We start from the raw sequence: 24,650 nt of genomic DNA, 5'->3' as shown, positions 1-24,650 counted from the left end.
AATATATATAGTTTATAGGGTCGGAAACGCTTCCTTCTACCTGTTACATACTTTTGCACGAATCTAATATACCCTTTTACTCTACGAGTAACGGGTATAATGAATTCTTTTAAAAGTATCAAAATTAAACTCTCGGTATAGAAATGAAACTACAAAGTATTAACAAATCTAAAATGTTAACTCTATAAGCGTTGTATTAAAAATATACTACTATAAAAAAGTAATATTGACCTAATACTAAATAATGCAAATTCTATAAGCAGAAGTATTAACTTCATATGAAATATTATAAACTTTATATTTTGAAAGTATTTATTTGATACTTATCTTATTGATGCAAATTTGGCACTCAATAGTGTAGAATTCATTTAACAATAGTTTCGTTTCTAGGACTATTTTTTTTGGGTGTACCAAAACTTGTTGGTGGCAAGCAGCGCAGCGCGTGCTTGAGGAGAAACACCTGCAAACATTTGGCATTAGCCCTTCTAAACGCATCTTAAGATCTGCGATCATCTGTGGATCGGGGCTGGAAATTTGGATTTCATTTCGGAAGTAGAAGTGGTAAAACTAAATTTGTTTCTTCGTATTTTTATAGGAGCAATTTATTTCACCGTTTTTGAATATTTTCCAACTTATTAAACTTTGACGAGGTGTAGCTTTTAAACTAATGACTGGAATTCATCAAAGTGTATAAGGAAGTTAAAGGAGTCTTCCATGACCGAACTCGGGTTATCAGCACTCGGAATAGAAAATAAAAAGGCCCAAAACCGTTTTAAATAAAATTGACATCATTCAAAAAATGTTTAAGTGCCCATTTCTTAAATAGGGAGATGTACTTTAACGAAACTCCAAGGTTGTCTTTGATGAGGAAGTAGTGGATTTTATTTTGTAAACTGGTGTAATTGTCCTTCTATATCTTCGGATTGATGCTTACGTTATCCCCAGGAAATCTTTCGAGAGAAGTAACTATATATGAACATCTTATTGTTTTCTTTCCCCACCATACTTTAACCCACATTAAGTCAGACCTGAATGAATCGGTTTAAAAGGTACATATAATAAATAATTTAAATATTATACATATAATGGGTATAGATTGATATTGTGCTTACTTTTTGCATTTAGCTTTGAAATTGTAAAGCTCAATAAGGCCCCTGGGCCATTTCCAGTAGCATATTATTACGCGATCGGCCAGGTGAGGCTGGGGTTTGAGTCAGAATCGAGTTGACAGCCGTTTGAAAGGGTTTTCCATATCAAATGGATATCTGTGCCAAGTCGCTGGCTGCGGTGACTGTTTTGATGTTTTTTCTTTTTATGGCAGAATACCGACTCCAAGGTTGCGTAAATTCATCACTTCAATTCACTCCTGGGGGCAGAGCTACTGCAATTTTGTAAATTGTTTCCATTTGGTTACCTCATGGCTAACGTTGATTTTTATATCACTTCGGATGGGCCTGTTATTTTTAGGTTATTTATTTTTTATTAAACACCCGAACAACACAGATGAATTCAAATTCGTGAGGCTATAAATTAAAAAGGGACATGGAGCACAGCATGGCGAGTGGGTGGGGGCTAAAGATGGAGATGGCGATGGAGGCATCATTGTGTCATGCCGAGAGTCGCGGCTTCATGAGCTTGTAGTCTGATTTGGACGGGTTGAGATGTCTCTTGGTCGTCTGGGACTTGGCTGATGTCGCCGCAGTCGCTAATTTCATATGCATGCAATGGAGCGTGGCCTAATGCGATGTTTTTTGCCTTTGCCGCAGATGCATGCACGTTCGATGGCCTAGAGGTGATTGTTCCCAGGGTAAGGGGCCTTTCCTTCCGCGGTGGTAAAGCCACTTTAATATCTCGCCTTGGTCACCTACCCCGGTTTATTTACGTAGTTTATTTATATTACCTGTTGCGTTGACTCTCGTGTCATATCAAATTAAACGAGAACGGGAATTTATGCGAACCCGACTGAGAAAACAAGAAGGCAATATTATCAAAGAGGGTCGCGGCCTTAAATACCCTAACAAACTAAGGAAATACTCTAGTGACAAGGAATTACCTAGAAAACTGAACAACAGTTAATTTAAACTGTTTTTTGTATTTTTAACATGATTCAAATTGCATTGTGGAAATAAATATTAAAAATTAAAAATATTTAAAATAATAAAAATTATAATTTGTGGAATTAAATCCAAATGTTTTTCTGATATTAACAAGAATGAATTGGGGGACTGTCTGAAAATCTTACATACCTTCAATAAGTGTAAAAAAGTTTCCAGCTCTTTTCCCATTGCGCAGCTGCCAAGAAAGTTCTCAAATCGATGGCGTGGGCCTGGAATCTTTTGTTGGACCAACTGATAGTGAGTTGCAATCCTGTGGCAATGAGCTCATTATCCAAACAGCAACGCAATGGAACAGGCGAACAGTACAACCTCCCGCTTGCGATGGATTTGCGCCTGTGGAGTGGTCATCTCGGTGTATTCACTGTACGTGAAAGTGAAACTGGAGGAGGATAAGAACTACAGGCCGATGTGCGATGTGAATGAGAACATAAGTTGCTCGATAGTCTTCAAATCAGTGTACGCTAGAATGTTTTTAAGGCAATTTTGAATTTTATAATGGAATTTTACGTAAATCTCAGCTATGGTGAAGGCTTTGGACTTGGTAAAATAACGAAACTAAATTCTCCCAACGGAGCCATAGGAATTGTATTTTATGTTCTCTACTTTTTGAGCTGTAAGTATATATTTTAAGCATCAAGAAATAATGTTGATCATTTTATTTTTTAGCGTTTTTTCAGCATCAGTGGCTGTGCTTGGCCCAATTGATAATATGCACTTTGACACTGTTCCTCTGCGTTTATCTGGGCTTCCTGCTGCTTTTTGTCTTTTACGATTGCTGCTTAGTGTGCCTGGCCATCTATTTGATACACACATGGCTCTTCCAGGAGGTTTTAAGGCGCTATAGGCGTCTTTATATGTAAGAGCTGTATATATTTAAGTCATGCCGAAATTATAATGAAGATAAGCTACTAAGCCAGTGAGTTATTTTAAACTGTCGACGTGTTATGGCCAAGATCTTAATCTTCATCTATCGTTTTTTGACCCGCACGTATGGCTGTAAGCAGGATGTCGAGCCGACAACTTCCAACTCCCATGACCAAGCACGTAGTGGGGCAATTAATTCTGCACGTTCCCATTTGCCGCCGAAGGCTGTGATCTGTGATCCGCGAATGGCGCTACTGCCAACTGACTTGGCCAAGTTAACAAGGTGGGCGGACTGCGAAAACTCAGCGCAATTAATTTCCCATAAGTTCGGGAATCCCTTTGTGTGGGCTGGAGTTCCGATTTGGAAGGGGTGAATAACTGAATCAATGAATGGCTGGAAGTAGGCACAATGGGTATAGCCAAATTTTAATGTCTTTGGTGAAACAAATTACCCAGTTCTCTTAGGTAAAATATTTATTTAATTTGTGGTATTGCTTTTACATACTTTATGTATATCAGTTATTGCATGAATTTATTCAATTAATTATTTTAAATTTGTTTGTTTTCTGTGAATGAATGAATTTAAATTTGAAGTTAGGGGCTGTCCATATATTACGTAATCACGTTTTTGGTGATTTTTGACCCCCTCCCCCCCCTGGTGATCAAACGTAATCATTCAATAAACACCCCCCCCCCCCAATGATTACGTAATCCCAAGAATAAAATTTTTTTTGTTTTAATCTGTGGATTCAAACGGAGATGCAACCCAATCTTTAATATTGTTTATAAATGAAGTTTGGTATGGTTCGTCTACGCTGATATTATCTCCAACATACTCTTCGTCAAGCCATTCCAGGTCTTCGCGTCCTTCGTGTGATTCAACCACTAAACATTCTCTTTTTCGCCGCCCAGCCACTACAAAAATTTTTTCCCTGCTTTCCTATCTAAGTTTGTAGATATAATTAAAGGAAAAAGTTTTTAAATAAATTCTTTAAATAAAAAAGTTCATATAAAATGATTACGTAATCATTGTACAAGACCCCCCCCCTCCCCATGTAATCAAACATAATCATTTCAATGACCCCCTCCCCCCCCCTAGGTGATTACGTAATATATGGACAGCCCCTTAGCTGAATAGCATAAATACCAAAATAGTTCAAACGGCATTCCCATTCGTATGAAAAACGATCATAATTTAGTGTTTCAATCTACCTGAATTGTATACACTATGCATTAGCATTGGTTTTTTTTAATTTTTCGATTTTAAATTTTTCGAAAATAAATTCTGACAAATTCATAAAATTTAAAAATAATTCATTCATTCGAAATAAATTTGAAAGCCCGTCGACGCATTCCGAATAGAATTGAATAGCATGAATCAATTATTAATTAATCACTTGATTCCTTGATCTCAAAAATGTTGGCTCCACCGCAACAATCCCATATCCAAATCTGAAACGATCTTTTATGCTTCCTTTCAAGATATAAAGTCTAATTGAGCTGTCAGTTGGCTAGCACCTAGCTTCATAGATCTAGTGATCTGCATTTTGAATATAATCAATATCAATTCAATCAGTCTCTCGGGATCCAAGGTACAGATCATCTACATACCCCTCTTTTCCAATTGATTCTCCAATCTGCGTTGCCACAATCTCCGATCCTATCGACTCGACCCTTCTACACCCATCAGACGCATCTGCTGATTGTACTCCCAATTGGGGTCGCCGTTGGCACGATCTTCTTCAATATGTCGCTGGGCTTTTTATTATTTTCATTCGCTCTGACAAGACAAGGCAAACAAATGCAAACTTCGGCGCTTGTCACTGAACCACTCGCTTGGGAGAGTGAGCCGCGGCAGACGCCGCCGACACATTCACCCGGCGGAGGAGACCGAGTAGACTACTTTGGGCCAACGCAACTGGTGATCCAAAAGGTTTTTGGGGCCCAAGAAGAAGGCAAATCAGCCGAGAGACCGAGAGACCGAAACCCAGGCACCCTTCACGTGCCACCTGGCGGAGATCGGGGGGCGATGAGGAGTGCTTTTGTGGAGTGGAGCAAGCTGGGTGATTGAGATTTTTGCTTTGAACCGCATAGAATCAGCCACCGCTTCTCCGAAGACGATCGTATGTGGCAGCAGCAGCAGCATCAGCAGCAGCAGCAGCTGTTGTGCCGGTTGCCACACGCTCCAAAAACCACCTCCAACTCATAATCGAGTTCGTGTGTGTGCATCCTAGACTTTCAGTTTTCAGTTTTCAGCCTCAGTTTCGGTTTCGGTTTGCCACATATAAATACGCCATGCGGCAGCAGCTACAGATCAGTCAGAATTCGGCGCTGCTTCCAAGCGCTAGCCTCATCCCAGCCTCAGAGATTCCGATTCCGATCAGCAGTCAGTGAGATCAGCCGTAGCCGCAGCTCCAAGTGGATAATAATACCATGTTCAAGTTACTCGGTTTGACGCTGCTCATGGCAGTGGTGGTCCTGGGACGACCGGAGCCACCAGTCAACTCGTATCTACCTCCCTCCGACAGCTACGGAGCCCCGGGTCAGAGTGGTCCGGGCGGCAGGCCGTCGGACTCGTACGGAGCTCCTGGCGGCGGCAATGGCGGCAACGGTGGACGACCCTCGGACAGCTACGGAGCTCCAGGACTGCCAGGACAGGGACAGGGTCAGGGACAAGGTGGTTTCGGTGGCAAGCCCTCGGACTCCTATGGCGCTCCTGGTGGCGGAAACGGAAATGGCGGACGTCCTTCGAGTAGCTACGGCGCTCCTGGTGGTGGAAACGGAAACGGCGGTCGTCCCTCCGACACTTATGGTGCTCCTGGTGGCGGAAACGGCAACGGCGGACGTCCTTCGAGCAGTTACGGTGCTCCTGGTGGCGGAAACGGTAATGGTGGACGTCCCTCGGACACTTATGGCGCTCCTGGTGGCAACGGAAACGGCGGTCGTCCTTCCAGTAGCTACGGCGCTCCTGGTGGCGGCAATGGCGGTCGTCCTTCGGACACTTATGGCGCTCCTGGTGGCGGAAACGGTAATGGTGGTCGTCCCTCGGACTCCTATGGCGCTCCTGGTGGCGGAAACGGCAATGGAAACGGCGGTCGTCCTTCCAGTAGTTACGGCGCTCCTGGTCAAGGTCAAGGTGGTCTTGGCGGACGCCCTTCGGACTCTTACGGTGCTCCTGGTCAGGGCCAAAAGCCCTCAGATTCCTATGGCGCCCCTGGTAATGGCAACGGCAACGGCGGACGTCCTTCGAGCAGCTATGGAGCACCAGGATCAGGTCCTGGCGGTCGACCCTCCGACTCCTACGGACCCCCAGCCTCGGGATCTGGAGGCGCTGGTGGCGCCGGAGGCAGTGGACCCGGCGGCTCTGACTACGAAAACGATGTGAGTAGCTGGTGGTTTTGGGAACTGGATTATGGGATCTGTTAATGGGGGATCACTGGGTGGCACAGACCAATTGGGAACACCGCCCCACCGCCCACACCGCTGCACACTTGCCCATGCAAATCTTTGGTAGACTCGTCCTCGCTCACCTGCACCGCCGAATCGGCGCTTAAAGCTTGTATCCCAGTATCCCAGAAATCTGAACTCTTGATCCTAGCCACTCTATCTCTGTGTTTCTCTCTTTCTCCACACGCCCCAATCTCCAATCCGCTCTCCATTCTCCATGATCCGCTGTCCATGCTCCATGCTCCATGATCCGTTCTCCGGCGTTTAGGAGCCCGCCAAGTACGAATTTAATTACCAGGTCGAGGACGCGCCCAGCGGTCTCTCGTTCGGGCACTCAGAGATGCGCGACGGTGACTTCACCACCGGCCAGTACAATGTCCTCTTGCCCGACGGAAGGAAGCAAGTAAGCGGCGAAGGCGGCGGCGGCGGGCAACAGGAGTCGACGTGGACCCACCCACTGCACCCACTCCACCTCCTCCTGTCACGGCTAACATTGGTGTCTCTCTATCTCTGTCTTCCCTAGATCGTGGAGTACGAGGCCGATCAGCAGGGCTACAGGCCGCAGATCCGCTACGAGGGCGATGCCAACGATGGCAGTGGTGCCAGCGGTCCTGGCGGCCAGAATCTGGGTCCCGATGGCTACTCCGGCGGACGTCCAGGTGGTCAGGATCTAGGCGCAGGTGGCTACTCCAATGGCAGGCCGGGCGGTAATGGAGGCAATGGCAACGGTAATGGCGGCTACTCCGGCGGACGTCCTGGTGGTCAGGATCTGGGTCGCGATGGCTACTCTGGTGGTCGCCCAGGTGGTCAGGACTTGGGACCCAACGGTTACTCCGGTGGTCGCCCAGGAGGTCAGGACTTGGGTCGCGATGGTTACTCCGGTGGTCGCCCAGGAGGTCAGGACTTGGGTCGCGACGGTTACTCCGGTGGACGTCCAGGTGGCCAGGACCTAGGCGCAGGTGGCTACTCCAATGGCAGGCCGGGCGGTAATGGCAATGGCAACGGCAACGGAGGTGGTGGACCCGATGGCGGTCGTGTGATCATCGGTGGACGTGTGATCGGCGGACAGGATGGCCAGGGTGACCAGGGCTACTCCGGCGGACGTCCTGGCGGACAGGATCTGGGCCGTGATGGCTACTCCAGCGGTCGTCCGGGCGGTCGGCCAGGCGGTCCCAATGGACAGGATAACCAGGATGGCCAGGGATACTCGAGCGGCAGGCCGGGTCAGGGCGGCAGGAATGGCTTTGGACCCGGTGGACAGAACGGCGACAACGATGGCAGCGGTTACCGGTACTAGAGACGACTCACAGACACATTAGCTAGATCCCTCGAACTTATAGGAATACCTAGTTTTAAGTCCTTCTAGAACTACATACATACGACCATTGTCTCTCCCCACATCCTTCGACATCTATATGTGCCCATTCTTCTTTCTCTTCTCGCTGTCTTTCGTCCATTACGCTTCCTCAATTCCTCGTAGCCCTAAGTACCTGTTGTTGTAAATGCATGAGCGAAAAATAACCCAAAAAAATAATCAAATGATAAAGCTATTCTAATGTAAGTAAAGGAATTAAATATATATTTTTATACAAAACTTGAAGTTGTTGTTTGGTGAAGATAAAGATTAGCGCAAGTTTATTTCAGCCACTAACGATTTTAAAATGGGTCCTCCGGCCACATCTTTAAAGATTTCCAAGAAGTATAAATGCAATTTCGATGTGTAGAAGACATTTTTCAAATCGGACCATTCATTAAAAAGTTATACGCAATCTAAATATCTATATATATATATCTTCCTCGCACTCCCTTTAGCTGAGTTACGATTATAGTTGGTTATCATGCCCGGATCCACGGGGGGTGATATGGGAGATATATCACCGCCCACTCGGATGAAAAATGAAAGGAATTTTGGTATTCCAAAAGTGTGCAACAAAAAAATTGTTCTTATATCACCCCCCACAACAAAATCCTAGATCCGCCACTGTGGTATATATATAGTATATACCAACCCGAGTACAACGTTCGCACTCCCTTTAGCTGAGTGACGGGTATTAAATAGTCGGGACACCAACCCGACTATACCGTTCTCTCTTGTTTAACTTTAAATATGGTTTTTTTAAGTCGAAAGTCAAATTTTTTAGGTGAAAAACGCATTTTTGCCTTTGGAATATCGAAAAAAATTCTCAAAATTAAAAAAATAATTCTTAAGCGAAATGTAAAAAAAGTGAACACAGCAAAACGCCTTTTTTTCATAGTGTTCCAGCAACTGCTTTGGCACCGACATATTAGCCGATAGTGTCGGCTATACAAATTAGTGGATAGTATTTAGGGTGTATACTTCAACAGAAGAGCTTTATGCCTCAAGGGCAGCTGACTGCGAAATGACGGAGCTTGACAATTATGATTACGATTACGAAGGTGAACGCTTCGAGAGCGGGAACTTGGTATTGTTTTCGGCAACTCTGGTGACTCCATGCACGTGCAACTGGAAGGAAGTTAAGGTAATTGCGTGGTTTTTCATTCTCGATGAGATGTGGCAATCCCACACATTTGTATGCGTCAATTGGCTTAATTCGTAATTCGTAATCAATTAGAATCTTATAATGCTAATGTCTTCAAATATATTGGTGAGATCCCAATCACTGGCAAAGTAACCGACCAGTAATAAGGGGGATAGAAATCATATAGTTAGAATTACCAATACAATAGTTAGATGTTCACAACGCAGTGACAGTAGGGATTTTTGCTTGTGAGCGCGGTTTAACTTTTTTATGATTCTAGACAGCTTAAAACGGTAGGTGCAGAAAAAGATGATTCAATAAAATTGCAATTTTTGCTTTAATTGTTACTTTAAATATTTAAAATAATGTTGTAAAAAATTATAAAATTTTGCTTTAAAAAATTCACGTAATGGATTATTCATCAGATAAATCTTAAATGTTATTAATTGAATTGAATTTTTGAGCAAGTTACTGCTATCGGTGCAAGGCGGTGAAGAGAGAAGCTAGTTGGCTTTATTAACTGCACTAGATTCCTCGCGCTGGTTCTTGGCAAACTCCAAAAAGATCTCCTCCAGAGTGGTCTGGCTGACCGAGTAATCCTCCACATTCAGCTGCTTGCGATTCCTCTCCATCGTTCCAAAGATGCGTGACCATTTCACCCCAGTCAATGGAATGTAAAAGGTTAGCAGACCCACGGTATCATCCCTAGTAGAAAAAGTATTAATAAATGAATAAAGAAAATATCAAGTCCTTACCGGAGAATGGAGTCAGGATACTTTTCTCTTACAAACGCCTTCACGGCAAAGATATCTCCTTCCCTCCGACCCACGTCCTTCAGGTCACGTCGCAACTTGATCTTGAGGATCAGTCCCTTGGAGAACTTGTTCTTTAGGTGCTGCGTGGATCCGAGGCACTTGAACTCTCCATTCACCATAATGGCCAGTCGGGTGCACAGGGCCTCACACTCCTCCATGCTGTGGGAGGTCAGGACGATGGATTTTCCAGACTCCCGGATGCGGCTGACCACATTCCATAGCTGTCGCCTGGCCGCTGGATCCATGCCGGATGTGGGCTCATCTAGGTAAATCACGGACGGACTGCCGATCAATGCGATGGCCGTGCTCAGCTTTCGCTTATTTCCTCCACTAAAGGCTTCTGTCCGTTTGTCTAAGTGCTTCACGAACCCGAAAGATTTGGCCAGATCCTCGATAACTCGCCTAATGTCCTCCCCGGGAACTCCGCAAAGCAGGCAGAAAACTCGCAGCACCTCGCGACCCGTCAGTCCTGTCGGCAATGCATCGAACTGCGGACAGTAGCCGATCAACTTGTATATCCCGCTCATGTTCCAGCCCAGGATCTGACCTTGGACGTACGCGGCTCCCGAGCTGATCCACTCTTCGCCGGTCATCATCTTGAAAGTGGTCGTTTTTCCGGCTCCGTTCACACCCAGCAGGCCAAAGCATTCGGTTCTGCGATGGGTTTAAAATTTAGAATTGTTTTAAAAATACTCAACAATACTATGGAATATTTGAACTTACTCCCTTACGCAGAGCGACACCTGATCAACGGCTCGGAACTGACCGTAGTTCTTGGTGACCCGATCCAGCACCAGATTCTTGGAGGCCCTCTCATCGGCAGTCATGTGAAGGATGCGCTTACGCTCCTGATCCACGTCGTCATCTACGTAGTTATCGGTCGATGGGGAAGACATTTTACTGCCCAAAGAAAACAGCAATAGGTATGACGTAAATATATTAACCGGGAGCCACAAGTACTCACGTCAGCTTTTGTCGAATCTTGAACATTAGTACCGGGATCACTCGGAACTCCACCAGAAAAAGAATGAGGAAGAAGAAAATTCCGGTAGCGGTCATGCTGATCAACTGGTATGATATACCGAAATAATTCCAGGAAAAAAACGATTCTGGGAATTGTAATAATCATCAATCATATCAAACTTGACTGTTAAACATACAGTGCATCAAAGAAATACAAAACAAGAGAGGACGCTATAGTCAGGTGCCCCGACTATCAGATACCTGTTAAAGAGAGTGCGAGGGTGATGGAGATATTTCAACATGCATAACTTTTTAACGAATGGTGCGATTAGAAAAATTTCTTCTACATTTCGATAAATATTGATAAACACGATAAAATTGCGGAGTGAGCCGGATCGGACCACTATATCTTAAGGCTCCCAAAGGAATAATCAAAGAAATATAAGAAAATTCATTGTGACTTTGTAGGAAGAAGGCGTTTTGATTTTTGACAACTTGGAAACCACATTTTAAATAGGCAATAGCATGTCTGGAACCCCTGGAACTGCACCGATCGAGTGAGCACTAAACTAAATACACAAAAAAAATCACGTCATATCAATTTCAGGATATGCATACTCATATCGTTTTTAACTTAAACAAGAGAGAACGCTGTACTCGGGTTGATGTCCCGACTATCTAATAATCGTAACTCAGCTAAAGGGAGTGCGAGGGAGATAGATATATAAACAATTTTGATTGCGTATAACTTTTTAATGAATGGTCCGATTTGAAAAATGTCTTCTACATTTCGATAGGTATAAATATACATCGATTTTTTTTGTGTGATCTGTATTGATTTTATCTGTAAGCTTCGGCTAACCAAAGCTAGCTTCCTTTCATGTTTAAAATAAATTTGGCTTGCGAAAACTCTGTGCTTGTAAAAACATATTGATAGCTTTACACCCTCATCCCCCTCTAATATATTCGTTCAAGCATAATACCATTAATAGAAGATTGATTTCTTTGAATAACAAGTTTTTTAATGAAAGGTTACATAAGTACTCACCGCAGTATTTTGGATTAGTATCGCAGAGCTTGGTGTATGGAATTCCAAGAGAGAAACTATAAATAGCTCTATTGGCCATGTTTGTAATAATATTTGCTAACCCCATTCCAAGTGCAAACTGCGGGAAAATGTGGAAGGTCCAATACAAGAAAAGAGCATTTTCATACGATCCCTTCATTTTAGCCACTACCAAAAACGCAACAACCAGTGCAAAACCAAAAAATATATTGATAATTGCTGTGCGCGCAAATCCAGTGACTGGTTCCCGAATGACCAACGACATTGTGTAGATGAAGGGCACCACGGAGAATCCATAGAACAGCAGCAGAACGAAGAAGCAGCTCAGTTCGCTGAAACCCAGACCTGGCACCTGGAAACAAAGGATCGCGACAATAACGATCATGGCCGTCACAAGGTTGGAGGCAAAGTCGCAAATAAATTGCGATGTCCAGAAGATCCACAATTTTACGCCACCGACAAACTGCAGCAACTTGGCCCTGGACCCACGCTCCCTTATTGGGAACAGAATATACATCGAACTAACAAAACACATGCTGAAGTACAGACTTAGGGAAACCAAAACGGCCATAATTAATACGATGCTCTTCTCAGAATTGGGGGGTGGAGGGTAGTGTAGAGGTGCATTGGTGACCCCGATCTGCACCTGTGGACCCACAAGTGCCTTGGCCATAGCGTTGTGGACCATGTTAAGGGCTAATGGAGCTGCGTGATAGGCCTGGTTGTTCAGCCAGGCAATTATTTTCGAGTTGGAAAAAGAGGCGCCCACCAGATAATGCGGGTTAATACCCGTTTGCTTTGTTTCTCCGACCTTGCTAATGTAGTCCTGCAAACATGTGTTTTAGAATGGCGTGTACAGAAAATTAAGCTCACTAACCTCAAAGTTCTCTTTGCCAGTCAACTCCAGTTTGTAAGCATCTCCGTACGATTTGGCCAGGTCAGCGTATTTCAGTCCCATTTCTTGACCTCGCGATCCGTTTTTTGTTTCTGAGAGATCTAGAACTGTCACAGCCGAGGGGTACTGAGTTATCGAGAAAGTCATCGGCTTCAGATCGTCAGTCGATAGTACGCTCAAATAGCTTATGAGCAAGAAGAACAGGGGAGTGAGGTTAAGAACGAACAGGAACAACTTGTTTCGCCAAGTGTACAGGAGCTTCTTGAGCAACATGGCCTTCCATTGATTCAAGTAGAGCTTCAGTCCCTGGAGCTTGCGTCTATTATTCGAGAAAGTTCCGAGGGCTGAAAGAAGGAAATGGATCATAGTGGGTGTCCAAATTACGGAACCAATCCCAACTTACACTCTACAGATTTGTAGTTATCTCCATTAAAGCTATCGCTTTGTTCCCTCACTTTAGCAGTGCTGTCCTGTTCGGCACCGACCTTCATGAACACCTCCTCCAGCGAGGTGATGCTTACGCCATAGCCATTAAGATGCAGGTCATCGGATCTTTCCTCCAGCTCGTTGAACATCTCCTCGAATTTGGGAGAGTATCGATCCGGAAGTTGGTAAGACAACTCGGCACCGATATCTAACACCGGCTGCAGACCCGGAATGTACCTGTTCAGTAGGGCAGTCACCTTGTTCGTTCGGCAGTCATCGTCCTTTACACAGATCTGGAGGGAGTGTATGAATAATAACCATACACTATATACCACATAACCTATCTCCACTCACCAATCGGTACCCCGATCCATACTGTTTTTTCAAAAAGAAGGTGGACCCAAGGCACTGCAGTTTGCCGTCGCACATGATGGCAATGCGATCGCCCAGCACATCGGCCTCGTCCATGAAGTGGGTGGTCAGCAGCAGGGTGCGCCCGACCTTCTCCTTCTGGAGGAGATCCCACAACTGCCGCCTGGCCGCTGGATCCATTCCGGAGCTGGGCTCATCGCACAGCACCACCTTCGTGCCGCCACAAAGGGCACAGCAGACGGAGAGCTTGCGCTTCATTCCGCCCGAGAGTTTCGATGCCGGCACATTCGCCTTGTCCTCCAGCTGGATCATCTTCAGATACTTGGCCACCTCCGCCTCGACTTCCTCACCTCGGAGTCCCTTTATCCTACTGAAGAATCGGATGTGATTCGATACACTCATGCCATCAAAGAGCACATTGTGCTGCGGACAGATGCCCATAGACATGCGAGCTTCTTCCGTATGGGTGGTGATGTCATAGCCATTTATGATCGCTGCGCCGCTCGTCGGCGGAATCATCCCGGTTAGCATCGATATGGTGGTGGTCTTGCCGGCTCCATTGTGGCCCAGTAGTACCGTTATTTCATCCTTGAACATATTCATGGTCAAGCCCTTCACCACAGTCTTATCGGCAAAACGCTTTCTTAGGTCTTTTATCTGAAGTCCGATTTGTTTGCCTTCCAGTTCCTTTTCAAAAGCCTTTGGGTCCAATTGATCCATCTGAACGAACTCCGAATCGTTTTCTCTTTTGGTACTTTTGATACCCCAAAACTCCCTGGTAAAAGGGAAGTTCCAGGGACGCGGGACTCCAAAATCACCGGGCCTTACTTGCTCCACATACAAGCATATAGTCATGAAGATGACACTGGAAGTCATCATCATCATGATCACGGCGCCAACGGTCAAAGAATCGCCATCGGATGCGGGAGTAAAGAGGCTACTCCACTGCAAACCGTCGCCGACTTCCTCGAAGTTTACGATCAGCTTGAATCCCAAGCCCACAGCCGTGTTAGGGATCAAGCTCCAGCCCAACTTGGAGGACAAACTGACGTCAAAGGTAAAATAATAGGGGATATGGGCTATTAGCAAGGTCAATGCCGTTACAGTGGATGCCGTACTGGCCTTCGAGAATAGAGTGGCCATCATAAAGCAGAAGCAGATGCTGGCAATGATGTATGATATCAGGAAAAAGAGCAGGACCGTAAAGCTAGAGTTCTCTAACACAGGCCCATATTTCGTATCCACCTTGAATGCTGTGGCAATCAATATGGCGAAAATAGCGAGCTGTACAATAGACTTGACAAACCAAGCAGCCCAGTGAAGCCAGTTTCTCAGTCCCATGATCTTCATAACCTCCTTCAGCTGTTGTTCCTTCTCGGCGGCGATAAACTGAAAGCGAAGACAATACCGTGATTGGAGGAGAAGGGAAAAACGTTGTCCGGTATTGCTACTTACCTTGGTGATGCACAGGGAGGGATACATGAAACTTAGTACTATGAATAACGGCAATAGAGTCGTCAAGTAATTGAGAAAGTCATCTTTTTTGTATGCGGGATATGGATAATGTTGCACATTGACTTTCGGCAGGTTAGAACTTCCCGACTTTTGCCGTATATACGCCAATGAAAGTTCCTGTTGCAAGGCCAGGAACCCGTCTCTTAAATATCCCGGATAATCATGGTTTTGTTGGCCCCTAATACCAAATGACGGAAACAATATTTTTGTTTCCCAGGTATTTTTTTTAAACGCCTCTTTTACTCGTAACTTTGCTGGAAATCGCAGCGCAAAGTGAAAATGATCAGGAATTTGGTCCGTGAGATTAGCCCAAGTGTCATCGAACTGGATGCCGGCGAGGGCTCTCTTTTGAACGATATCCAATTCCAGTTGGGCTGCATTTTTAGAGGCGTAATATTTGCCTATGTCAAAGTCTTGGAATTCCTGTTTCCAGTTCTGCAAAGCGTTGTTCACCAGTTTGTCAAGGATGGCATTCGACGGCGAATAGCACACGGTGAAGTTGCTTTTCAGGCTTTGCAAATAAGAGTTAAACAAAAATGTAGTCCGATTTGTAGATAAATAGATTTTTTTAATCTAGCCTGACGAAAAAATTTCCACAGCCGCCATTTCAAAAGAAAACAAGAGAGAACGCTATAGTCGATTTGGTGTCCCGACTATCTAATAACCGTCACTCGTCTAAAGGGAGTGCGAGGGAGATGGATATAAAACATTTTTTTGATTTCGTATAACTTTTTAATGAATAGTCCGATTTGAAAAATGTCTTCTACATTTCGATAGGTATAAATATGCACAACCAAATTGCAATTATACTTCTCGGAAATCTTTAAAGGTGTGGGCGTTAGAGGCGGCGTGGCACTTGGCTGAAATAAACTTGCGCTGCGTAGGAAGCCAATAATATGTGTGGGAAATCTCAACCTTCTAGATTTTGTAGTTTTCGAGATCTCAGCGTTCATATTCAAATACAGAAATATTTACAAAATAATATTCCTAAGAATATTATTACGGACAGACAAACGGACGGACAGACGGACATAGATTGACTCGTCTAGTGATGCTAATCAATAATATATATACTTTATGGGGTCGGAAACGTCTCCTTCACTGCGTTGCAAACTTCTGGCTGAAATCATAATACTCTCTGCAAGGGAATAAAAAGTAATAATTGGATAAAATTAAAAGTAATCCACATGCCAAGTCACAAAGTCTAAGCACAATCCCTTAATGGCAAAAAAAACTTGAAAAAAATGAAAAATGTTCTGTTCTATATGTATGCCCCAGCCAGGAATCTCCGTACCTTGGTCCTTTTTTTGATAGTGCTGCTAGGACCAATTATGCTCGGAATGAGCTAGTTTTAGGGGTTTTGCGGCTGTTTAATTCTCTGTCAGCTAGCATTCGATTATGTTCGGGATCCAAGAAGGATTTGCATAGGCAATCGCTTAGGGAATATTTTGTATGTGGTTCTAAGTCTCAGAATGAAGTTTATAACCTACTAGTCAGATAAGGATTTAATCCATTGGCGGAATAAATAAGTGAATAAGAATCTTCCCTTTTTGATGCTGAATTGTCTTTGGAAAATAACTCTATTTTACAAAACGTAACCTTTATTTATTGTCCTTAATTAATGCTAAAATATCTGATATCTCAGCTACACAAAGTTTATGAAAAAATAACCTCAGAGTTAAACAATTCCAGATTTAAAAAGATATAAAAAATTTCTCCAATTTAAGGTTCGAACTTGCACTTTTAAAATGTTTTAGCTAACTAACAGACCAAGAATCTGTCCGTCTGTCTGACCTATCTCTAAGAATCCTGCGCTACAGATTTTTTGTGAAAATTACGATTCTGAGCTAATATAATCTGTTAAATTAAATCAGTGTTTTTCAAGACATTAAAAAAATTTAGAAATTAAAATGGAAAATGTTTCAGAGATAAAATGCAAAGTTTAAAAATTCAAACTTAAAAAATGCAGTAAAGGAGTCTTATCTGACCCTATAAGGAATATTCATTTTTAATCACCATCAACAGAAACGATGGTATTTAAGTCATAGCAAAACTCACCTTACGGAAAAAAGACTATATATATTCTGCTCCGAATAACGGGTAACATTCTTTGGATATGTTTCAGAACTAGAACGCATAAAAAAAATAATCAGAACGAATGTGACTGGCATCGCCAGCTCTACGACAGTCCGGATTTTGGAGTTCCATTGGAGGACCCAATTCTTCCATAGTATTAGGACGAATTTGTCCCAGTTTTTTACTTTTGCCATTTAAGCTAAAACCAAAAATAAAAAGGTTCAGTTTAGTCGAGTACCACTAAAAATAACACTTTTAACCGATTTTAAAATAAAAATGCAGAGCCACCAGATGAAATTCTAATATTAATTTTTGAGCAACTCCTTTTCTTTGATTGTATTTAGCATTTTTAAAGCCATGTCCATTTCACAGTAATTAAATCATACACAAAAATCCTTTATTCACAAAATTTATTACTTCTGAGCACTTGTGCGGTCAATCCTCAACTGCCAAATCACAAGCAAAGCCTTGGTTATTTGGGTATTTACTTATATATATGGTATGAATTACAAAATCCATTCAGTGCTAAAAACAAATGTGACACATTCCAGATTTCCCATTTTTTTTTAAGCAACGCTGTTTTGCACACAGAAAAAAATCGATTGGTATTTAAATTGGCTAATATAATATTGAAATGGTCCCAAGCCATTAAATAGTAGATTTGTTAATAAAGGACATTCTATTACTTGTATAATGAGTCTACGGTGACCGAAATCGGGTTATCAAAACTCGAGATAGAAAATAAAAAAAGGGCCAAATACGTTTTTTTAACATAAAAAATCTCAAAGATATGTACTTTACCGGAAAATTAAGGTTGCCTTCGATGAGGAAGAGGTCGATTTTATTTTGTAAACTGGTGTAATGATTGTTTAATAGATACTCTTACGAATCGCACCGGGATTGTAAGCAAAGCAACTACTGTATACTATATATACCTATAATTTTCTTTTTTTTGATTATATTGTCATAAACGTCCATCCCCTTGTACTAATTTAAAAAAAAATTTTGTGATATAAAAAAATGTGACAGTTTTAAAATCAACTTTGGTGACGAAAAATAATTACTACTACATAAATATACACTTGCTAAACTTGTCGTATTCGGAAAAAATCTTAAATACTAAAAAAAAAAAAGTATTTTTGTTACAAGAACATTTAATGTGCTATTTTGTATAGTTACTAAACTATGCTCATTGGTAAATTTTAACAAAATTTTTTTCGTATTTACATATTTAATAATATTTTTAGCGTTTTGATAATTATTTTATTTTTTAATTTCTGGTTTAAATTTTAGTTGGACACTTCAATTTTAAAATTGGAAAGCTTATCTGTTTTTAAAATATCGAGAAAAAATAAAGATATTTAATTTAAATTAATCTAATCTATATAATTTTCTCAGTGTAAAGATAAACCTCTATCGAGGTTCAAATAAGCTCAACATTCTTTTTATGTGAGTCTAACTCAACTCTTATCCACACATCAGCCAATTTACTTTTGATAAATATGATTTAAGTCCGTAATTTTAATTTTTTTCAAGATTTAAACAACGTGATTAGTGCTGGGCAGTGCTGCCATTTTGTCCTTTTTCCGGACAGATCTGTCCTTTTTTAACGGCTTTATCCGGAAAAAATTTCAAACATCCCCTATCCGGAAATCTGTCCTTTTTCCAAAAATAAGGTTTTGAGTGTTATTTTTGCTAGTCGAAAGTGTATAAACCTGTTTTTATATGCTAAAATGCCTTTCTAACCATCATTTTTATAGTTCGGCTCTTAAAAAATAATTTTTTTTACAAATTATTAAAGAGACGTAAAGCAGTCGATGGATTTTCTTTATGGTACGATTTTTTCTGTAGCAAAAAAAAGAGGAAAACACTTTAAAAATTTCTCAATTTTTACTCTCTGCTTTTTTGTCAGAAAAAAATTTCAACGACTCTTATTCGGGTTTGACGCAGATTAAATTTTTTTGTATTACCAATATAGTTACTTGAAATGCTTTTATTATTTTAATAATTTTAGATTATTACGTATACGCACAAAAATTTACCATGGTAAAATGATCAAACAAAGAAGGTTGTGAGTCGGGAGCAGTAGATCATTACATAATTGAATTTTATTTAAGATCCATTTATACTAAGTAAATATATAACCCATTGGTAAAAACAGAAAAATGGAGGCGCATTTACTTTTGTCCTTTTTTTTGTCCTTTTTTTAAATTTTTTGTCCTTTTTTTCCCTGTTTTTTGTGGCTTATCTGTCCTGTTTTTCAAGCTAAGCGATGGCAGCACTGGTGCTGGGTGTTAAAATTTTATAAAATAGGTATTAAAAATCGTTTTCAGATGCGCTATTTTCGCTATTTTCAGCGCTATGCTATGTCGTTTTTCTCCAACAAGTTTTACTGTGGATCCGTGATCAAAATCTATTGAAGTGCTTAACAAAAGGTCTTTAAGCCAAGTGACGCTGCGAAATGATGGGGCTTGACAATTGAGATTACTATTATGAAGGTGAATGCTTCAAGAGTTGGAACTTGTCGCCCGTTGCACGTGCGACGGGAGGAAGTTAAGGTTACAACGTGTTGTTTGATTCTCGCTGAAATGCGGCAATCGCACACATTTGTATGCGTCAATTTAACTTTATAAATTCGTAATTAATTTGAATCAAAACCCAGCAGTTGCCAGCATAATTGGATGCTAATGGTTTCGTTTATATGAATATTTTAAGAGCGGCTTTGGCAAGATTGCAATTTCAGAAGTGTAGATCGATATCGTCTGTAAGGAGTTTCAATTTGAATCTTACGTGGAAAACTGTGTCACGTTACCTTTCAAGAGCTGATATTTATGGAATTTCATTTACACAGCAATTTATACCTTTTCTGGAACCTGTCGGTAATATAATAATTTGAGAATATTTTAGGAGTTTTTCTGTACACAGAAATAGCTGATATTGGGCAAATTCCAATTGCACAACAGTTTATCACATTTCTAAACATTTAAGATAATATAACAATTTGAGAATTTGATAGGAATTCAACTTAACTTACATAACATGTAGAAATCAAAACAAGGCAATCTTTCATTAAAGCATACAAAAATATATTATTTTTTCTTATCATTAACACAATTAATGAACTCGAACTGGCGATATTGTGCTGAGGTTGACCTAGAAACACTTGCGATGTACGATGCTGGAGCCCACTTCCTCGTACTCCATGCTGTCGATCCACATGTTTTGAAAACTGCTGAGCGAGGCCAGTACGGAGCCACCCGTCCAAACGGAGAATCTTCGGTCAGGACTGGCGTTGATTTTTATTCTTATGGATGGGGGCGCCATTTTGGTTAGGTCCTGCAGGAATCTGTGTTCAATATTGCGAAACATGGTTGTTCCGCCGGAGAGCACTATGTTCGCATACATATCCTTGCGCAGATCCAAGTCGCAGTTAATGATCGAGTGATAGGTGGCCTCGTGGATGCCCATCACCTCCTGGCCCAGCAAACTGGGTTGGAAGAGAGCCTCCGGGCAGCGGAATCTCTCGCTCCCCAAGCAGATCTTTTGGCCATCGGGTAGTTCATAGCTATCGTCCAGCGCCATTGGCTGCTTCTGCTGGAGTTCCATTTCCTGGTCATAGTTCATCGACACGTAGCACAGTTTCTCCTTGATGTCCCGTACTATTTCCCGTTCTGCAGAAGTGCCCAATTTTACACCCTTCTCCAGGAGTAGTTTGCACAGAAAATCGGTGAGATCCCTGCCAGCGAGATCCACGCGAACACTGGCGTGGGGCAGGGCGAATCCCTCGTAGATTGGAACTGTGTGGGTCACACCATCTCCCGAGTCCACCACAATGCCCACCGTTCGTCCGGTGGCGTAAAGAGAGAGCACGGCCTGGATGGCCACGTAGAAAGCTGGCACCCGAAAGTGTTCAAACATAATCTCCGTCATCTTCTCTCTATTCTTCTTCGGATTCAGGGGGGCTTCTGTGAGCAGGGCGGGCAAATCCATTGGATCTGCCCTTAAAAGCTCATATGTGTGTTCCCAAATCTTTTCCATGTCATCCCAATTCTTGACCACCCCGTGCTCGATGGGATATCTTAGGGTGAGCATTCCTCTTTTACGGGCAGCCGCCTCGCCAATAATACAATCATCGATCAGAGATTCCATCAGAACGTTCTGGTGGCGAGGTCTGCCCACAATCGAGGGGAAGACCACCCGAGGAGTGTCTTCCGCGGAGAATCCGGCCTTACATACCCCAGAACCATTATCGAATACCACGGCAGTTTGGTGGAAAGAACTATTATCCTCACTACTCATGTCTAGGGAAGCTATAGCAGAACAAATTATCACCGAATTATAACTGGTTTGGTTTTTAATCGGGGACTTACGTATTTGTAGATACTTGTAGAGAATGTGCTGTGCTCGTTTATCTGTTATCTCGATTTTGATGCGGGAAGGTATTTCAATTGTCGACATTTTGTGTGCTATGTTGTTTGTTTCAGGAGGAAGGATATTTTAGTGACGTAAAACTCACAGTACCTTTCAAATTTGGCGCCCATGAATTTTACCTCGGTCCATCGATAATCCCAAGTAGAAATCAAATTAAAACAAGAAAGAAAGCTACCTTCGGCCAGCCGAAGCTTATATACCCTTGCAGATAAAGTAGGGATTCCAGATTCAGCGTTTCTATTTTAATTTTGTTTATCACTATGGACGGCAGTCCATGTAGTGACGAAGCGCACCAGGAGAGTGTGCGAAGGCGACTACTATATATACACGAAGAAATGAAAATCTACTGTGATGGTCCGATCATAATGAATGATATACCTATCGAAAGGTATTGCGAAAACTAACAGGATTGCATACCAAGACTCTAAGAAAATCAATTGGCTTGGGAGAGAGAGCGGTGAAAGTGAAAAAGTGAAAATTTCGAAATTTGGAGCTGTTGGGGCCGGTGGGGATAAATGCCCCCTCGCAATGTTTTAGTTGTATTCCTTTTGAAAATACCCGTCGAATGAGGGGTCATTTGTCAAAATCCGACTCTCCGTTCAAAAGTTTTAGCCAAAATAAGATTTTCTTCTTCTTCCCAAAATGAAAATTTAATTCTGTTTGTCAGTTTGTCCACTTGTCCAAAATATGTTTTTTAAGTTCTGAAAATTTGATATGACGTTCGTCACATCGATATAAAAAACTTTTGTTCTACCACTTTTGGAAAAACTCCCTAGTTTAGCGGGAAAACAGCTATAAATAGCTAAAATTCGGAAAGCCGTAACTTCTATACTACTAAAGCTACAGACTTGTGCTGCATCTCGTTTGAAAGGTATTTTTAAATGCTATAAACGCCTTCTATATGCAATTTGTGTAAATGTAATAGTTAAAAAAATATGCACAAAAGACAATTTTTGAAAACTTTTTTTTTAGCTTTTTTTTATTTTTCTCAAAAACGGCTCTAACGATTTTCATTACAACTTTAAACTGTATAGCCCTTGAGATTCCTTAAATTTTGGTATATAACACATTACTGTAAAAAGTCACGTTTAAAAGTTATTTTTATACGAAAATAGCCACTTTTGCCAACTCGAACAACTAACGCTCCCTGAGTATTGAATTTTGTGGGAGGGTATGCGAACTGTATTTTAGGGTCATGGAATCAGTAAATTTGCACTAAAGAGTTCCATATAGGAATCTTTTGTTCTACGACTTTTGGAAAAAGCCGCTACTTTAGCGGGAAAAAGCTAAAAATAGCTAAATTTCGTTAGTTTGTAAGTTCTACACTACTAAAGGTACAGACATGTGCTATACCTCGTTTAAAAGGTATTTTGAAATACTTCAACGCCTTTTCAACTTAATTTGTTAAAATATAATAGTTTAAAAATTATGATTGACCAATTTAAATTTAAATGTATATATTAGCTCCTATGAGAGCAAATGTAAACAAACAAAAACTTCTGATATCAAATAAAAACACCTCTTAACGAGGTAAAAAACTAGTGACGACCTCACCTTCAACATACAAAAGTTCTGATATCAACATTTGTGACGAAAAATTATTACACTCGTCATTAAATAGACTTTCTAATCTTTTCTCATTCGTCACGCTGCAATAGAAAATGCCTGTAAAGGGAAAAAGGCTGGAATAGTTTGCTAGGGCGGGCCGAATGAGAAAAGATTAGAAAGTCTATTCAACTTTAAAGGTATGCAAATGTCCCGAGCGACATTTTGGAAGTGCCCATATACTTAATGTGGTCGGAAACGTCTCCTTCACTGCGTTGCAAACATCTGACTGAAATTATAATACCCTCTACAAGGGTATAAATATCGATATGTAAATAGCTTGAAAACAACTTACAAAATTTAAATTATTTTTCATTGCAAAATAGTTAAAATTTGATACATTTAAAACATTTATTAACTTGTGCTAGCCGTCCTATTTCTAGCCGTTCTAGATAGCTAAACCCACATCACTGACCGACTGTGGCCATTCGATATTTTCGCCTCCTCGCCCATCTCTAGAATTAAATTGTTCAAAAAGAGGAAGCGAAAAACGAGAACGTAAGCCTTGTTTTATTTGGATTTAAAACACAGATCAGGACTAAGCCTAATTTGCAGCTAAATAATTCGCAGAGATGTTTGTGGCCCGTAGAATTTCTCAGTCGGCAAGGTAAGTGACGGACATTAAGTAGATAGAAAAAAAGCCAAAATCGATGCCGGGCGATTACATAAATAATAGCAACAAATGGCGACCCTGATCTTGAGGATATTATAAAACAAAAGAGCCTTAACCCATTGCAGCCTGGCGGTGCGTGGCAAGCACACCTTGCCGAAGCTGCCCTACGACTATGCCGCCCTGGAGCCCATCATCTGCCGGGAGATCATGGAGCTGCACCACCAGAAGCACCACCAGACCTACGTCAACAATCTGAACGCCGCCGAGGAGCAGCTGGAGGAGGCCAAGGCGAAGAGCGACACCACCAAGCTGATCCAGCTGGCGCCCGCCCTGCGATTCAATGGCGGCGGCCACATCAACCACACCATCTTCTGGCAGAACCTGTCGCCCAACAAGAGCCAGCCCAGCGAGGACCTGAAGAAGGCCATCGAGTCGCAGTGGAAGAGCTTCGAGGAGTTTAAGAAGGAGCTGAGCACCCTGACCGTGGCGGTCCAGGGCTCCGGCTGGGGCTGGCTGGGCTACAACAAGAAGTCCGGCAAACTGCAGCTGGCCGCCCTGCCCAACCAGGATCCCCTGGAGGCTTCCACTGGCCTGATCCCCCTCTTCGGCATCGACGTCTGGGAGCACGCCTACTATCTGCAGTACAAGAACGTGCGTCCTTCGTACGTGGAGGCCATCTGGGACATCGCCAACTGGGACGACATTTCGTGCCGCTTCCAGGAGGCCAAGAAGCTCAGCTGCTGAACACATCGGTTATCTATGTCTAATCTATAAGCATCTGCGGATCGGAGATCCTAAATTGTAGTCTCAGTTGCGGCTAATAAATTGGTACCAGTTTGCAACTAATTGTGGGATTTTGTGTTATAAAAGAGTAGGAAACCTTCATTTATTAGAGGAATTTCATATTTTAGAACACCTAAACATCTGCGTTATTTTACATTCCT

General features: G+C 42.2%; 5 protein-coding genes across 8 annotated transcripts; 3 read left to right on the top strand and 2 right to left on the bottom strand.

Moving 5' to 3' along the window:
• The first annotated feature begins 1,299 nt into the window (after positions 1-1,299).
• On the top strand, positions 1,300-3,029 carry Vkor (Vitamin-K epoxide reductase). Of its 3 annotated transcripts, none has more exons than XM_017160168.3 (4): positions 1,434-1,807; positions 2,274-2,573; positions 2,636-2,730; positions 2,795-3,029. In XM_017160168.3, the coding sequence occupies exons 2-4, from the start codon at positions 2,404-2,406 to the stop codon at positions 2,959-2,961; spliced, it is 432 nt and encodes a 143-aa protein (XP_017015657.2). In that variant the 5' UTR covers positions 1,434-1,807; positions 2,274-2,403; the 3' UTR covers positions 2,962-3,029. The 3 variants fall into 3 exon arrangements, 2 of the variants coding, with proteins under 2 accessions (XP_017015657.2, XP_017015656.2); XM_017160167.3 differs by having other exon boundaries at positions 2,784-3,029; XR_011418305.1 differs by lacking the exons at positions 2,274-2,573; positions 2,636-2,730; positions 2,795-3,029 and adding an exon at positions 1,887-2,170 and having other exon boundaries at positions 1,300-1,807.
• A 2,144-nt stretch (positions 3,030-5,173) lies between these two features.
• resilin lies at positions 5,174-7,983 on the top strand. The gene is made up of 3 exons (XM_017160170.3): positions 5,174-6,362; positions 6,697-6,831; positions 6,952-7,983. The coding sequence occupies exons 1-3, from the start codon at positions 5,415-5,417 to the stop codon at positions 7,723-7,725; spliced, it is 1,857 nt and encodes a 618-aa protein (XP_017015659.2). The 5' UTR covers positions 5,174-5,414; the 3' UTR covers positions 7,726-7,983.
• Positions 7,984-9,432: 1,449 nt separating this feature from the next.
• Positions 9,433-17,576, bottom strand: LOC108069911 (phospholipid-transporting ATPase ABCA3-like). Its single transcript, XM_070212084.1, has 12 exons — positions 17,568-17,576; positions 17,475-17,503; positions 17,040-17,108; positions 14,922-15,492; positions 13,449-14,855; positions 13,072-13,387; positions 12,651-13,012; positions 11,756-12,599; positions 10,709-10,853; positions 10,468-10,644; positions 9,685-10,398; positions 9,433-9,634 (listed from the first exon to the last, which is right to left on the bottom strand). Exons 1-12 carry the CDS (start codon positions 17,574-17,576, stop codon positions 9,433-9,435), a joined length of 4,845 nt encoding a protein of 1,614 aa, XP_070068185.1.
• Positions 17,577-20,121: 2,545 nt separating this feature from the next.
• Positions 20,122-21,581, bottom strand: Arp53D (Actin-related protein 53D). The gene is made up of 2 exons (XM_017160173.3): positions 21,428-21,581; positions 20,122-21,367 (listed from the first exon to the last, which is right to left on the bottom strand). The coding sequence occupies exons 1-2, from the start codon at positions 21,513-21,515 to the stop codon at positions 20,211-20,213; spliced, it is 1,245 nt and encodes a 414-aa protein (XP_017015662.2). The 5' UTR covers positions 21,516-21,581; the 3' UTR covers positions 20,122-20,210.
• Positions 21,582-23,511: 1,930 nt separating this feature from the next.
• On the top strand, positions 23,512-24,552 carry Sod2 (superoxide dismutase 2). 2 transcript variants are annotated; one of them, XM_017160175.3, is made up of 3 exons: positions 23,512-23,591; positions 23,649-23,700; positions 23,832-24,552. In XM_017160175.3, exons 2-3 carry the CDS (start codon positions 23,666-23,668, stop codon positions 24,448-24,450), a joined length of 654 nt encoding a protein of 217 aa, XP_017015664.1. In that variant the 5' UTR covers positions 23,512-23,591; positions 23,649-23,665; the 3' UTR covers positions 24,451-24,552. The 2 variants fall into 2 exon arrangements, with proteins under 2 accessions (XP_017015664.1, XP_017015663.1); XM_017160174.3 differs by having other exon boundaries at positions 23,541-23,700.
• Positions 24,553-24,650: the final 98 nt, after the last annotated feature.

Source organism: Drosophila takahashii, chromosome 2R, assembly GCF_030179915.1.
Source record: "Drosophila takahashii strain IR98-3 E-12201 chromosome 2R, DtakHiC1v2, whole genome shotgun sequence".
NCBI lineage: Eukaryota > Metazoa > Arthropoda > Insecta > Diptera > Drosophilidae > Drosophila > Drosophila takahashii.
This window is presented reverse-complemented; position numbering and strand designations above follow the sequence as displayed.

What these genes read in the sequence shown, in the direction of transcription:
- LOC108069911 (XM_070212084.1), bottom strand. An exon ending in ATGGATCGGGGTACCGATTG is followed by an intron (nt 13,388 to 13,448) that starts GTGAGTGGAGAT and finishes CACTCCCTCCAG; the next exon opens with ATCTGTGTAAAGGACGATGA. An exon ending in CTGGCAAAGAGAACTTTGAG is followed by an intron (nt 12,600 to 12,650) that starts GTTAGTGAGCTT and finishes ACATGTTTGCAG; the next exon opens with GACTACATTAGCAAGGTCGG.
- Arp53D (XM_017160173.3), bottom strand. Translation starts at nt 21,515, where the DNA reads ATGTCGACAATTGAAATACCTTCCCGCATCAAAATCGAGATAACAGAT. An exon ending in CTACAAGTATCTACAAATAC is followed by an intron (nt 21,368 to 21,427) that starts GTAAGTCCCCGA and finishes GTTCTGCTATAG; the next exon opens with CTTCCCTAGACATGAGTAGT.
- Sod2 (XM_017160175.3), top strand. Translation starts at nt 23,666, where the DNA reads ATGTTTGTGGCCCGTAGAATTTCTCAGTCGGCAAG. An exon ending in AGAATTTCTCAGTCGGCAAG is followed by an intron (nt 23,701 to 23,831) that starts GTAAGTGACGGA and finishes AACCCATTGCAG; the next exon opens with CCTGGCGGTGCGTGGCAAGC.
- Vkor (XM_017160167.3), top strand. Translation starts at nt 2,404, where the DNA reads ATGGAACAGGCGAACAGTACAACCTCCCGCTTGCGATGGATTTGCGCC. An exon ending in TCGATAGTCTTCAAATCAGT is followed by an intron (nt 2,574 to 2,635) that starts GTACGCTAGAAT and finishes CGTAAATCTCAG; the next exon opens with CTATGGTGAAGGCTTTGGAC. An exon ending in TGTTCTCTACTTTTTGAGCT is followed by an intron (nt 2,731 to 2,783) that starts GTAAGTATATAT and finishes TTTATTTTTTAG; the next exon opens with CGTTTTTTCAGCATCAGTGG.
- resilin (XM_017160170.3), top strand. Translation starts at nt 5,415, where the DNA reads ATGTTCAAGTTACTCGGTTTGACGCTGCTCATGGCAGTGGTGGTCCTG. An exon ending in GCTCTGACTACGAAAACGAT is followed by an intron (nt 6,363 to 6,696) that starts GTGAGTAGCTGG and finishes TCCGGCGTTTAG; the next exon opens with GAGCCCGCCAAGTACGAATT. An exon ending in TGCCCGACGGAAGGAAGCAA is followed by an intron (nt 6,832 to 6,951) that starts GTAAGCGGCGAA and finishes TGTCTTCCCTAG; the next exon opens with ATCGTGGAGTACGAGGCCGA.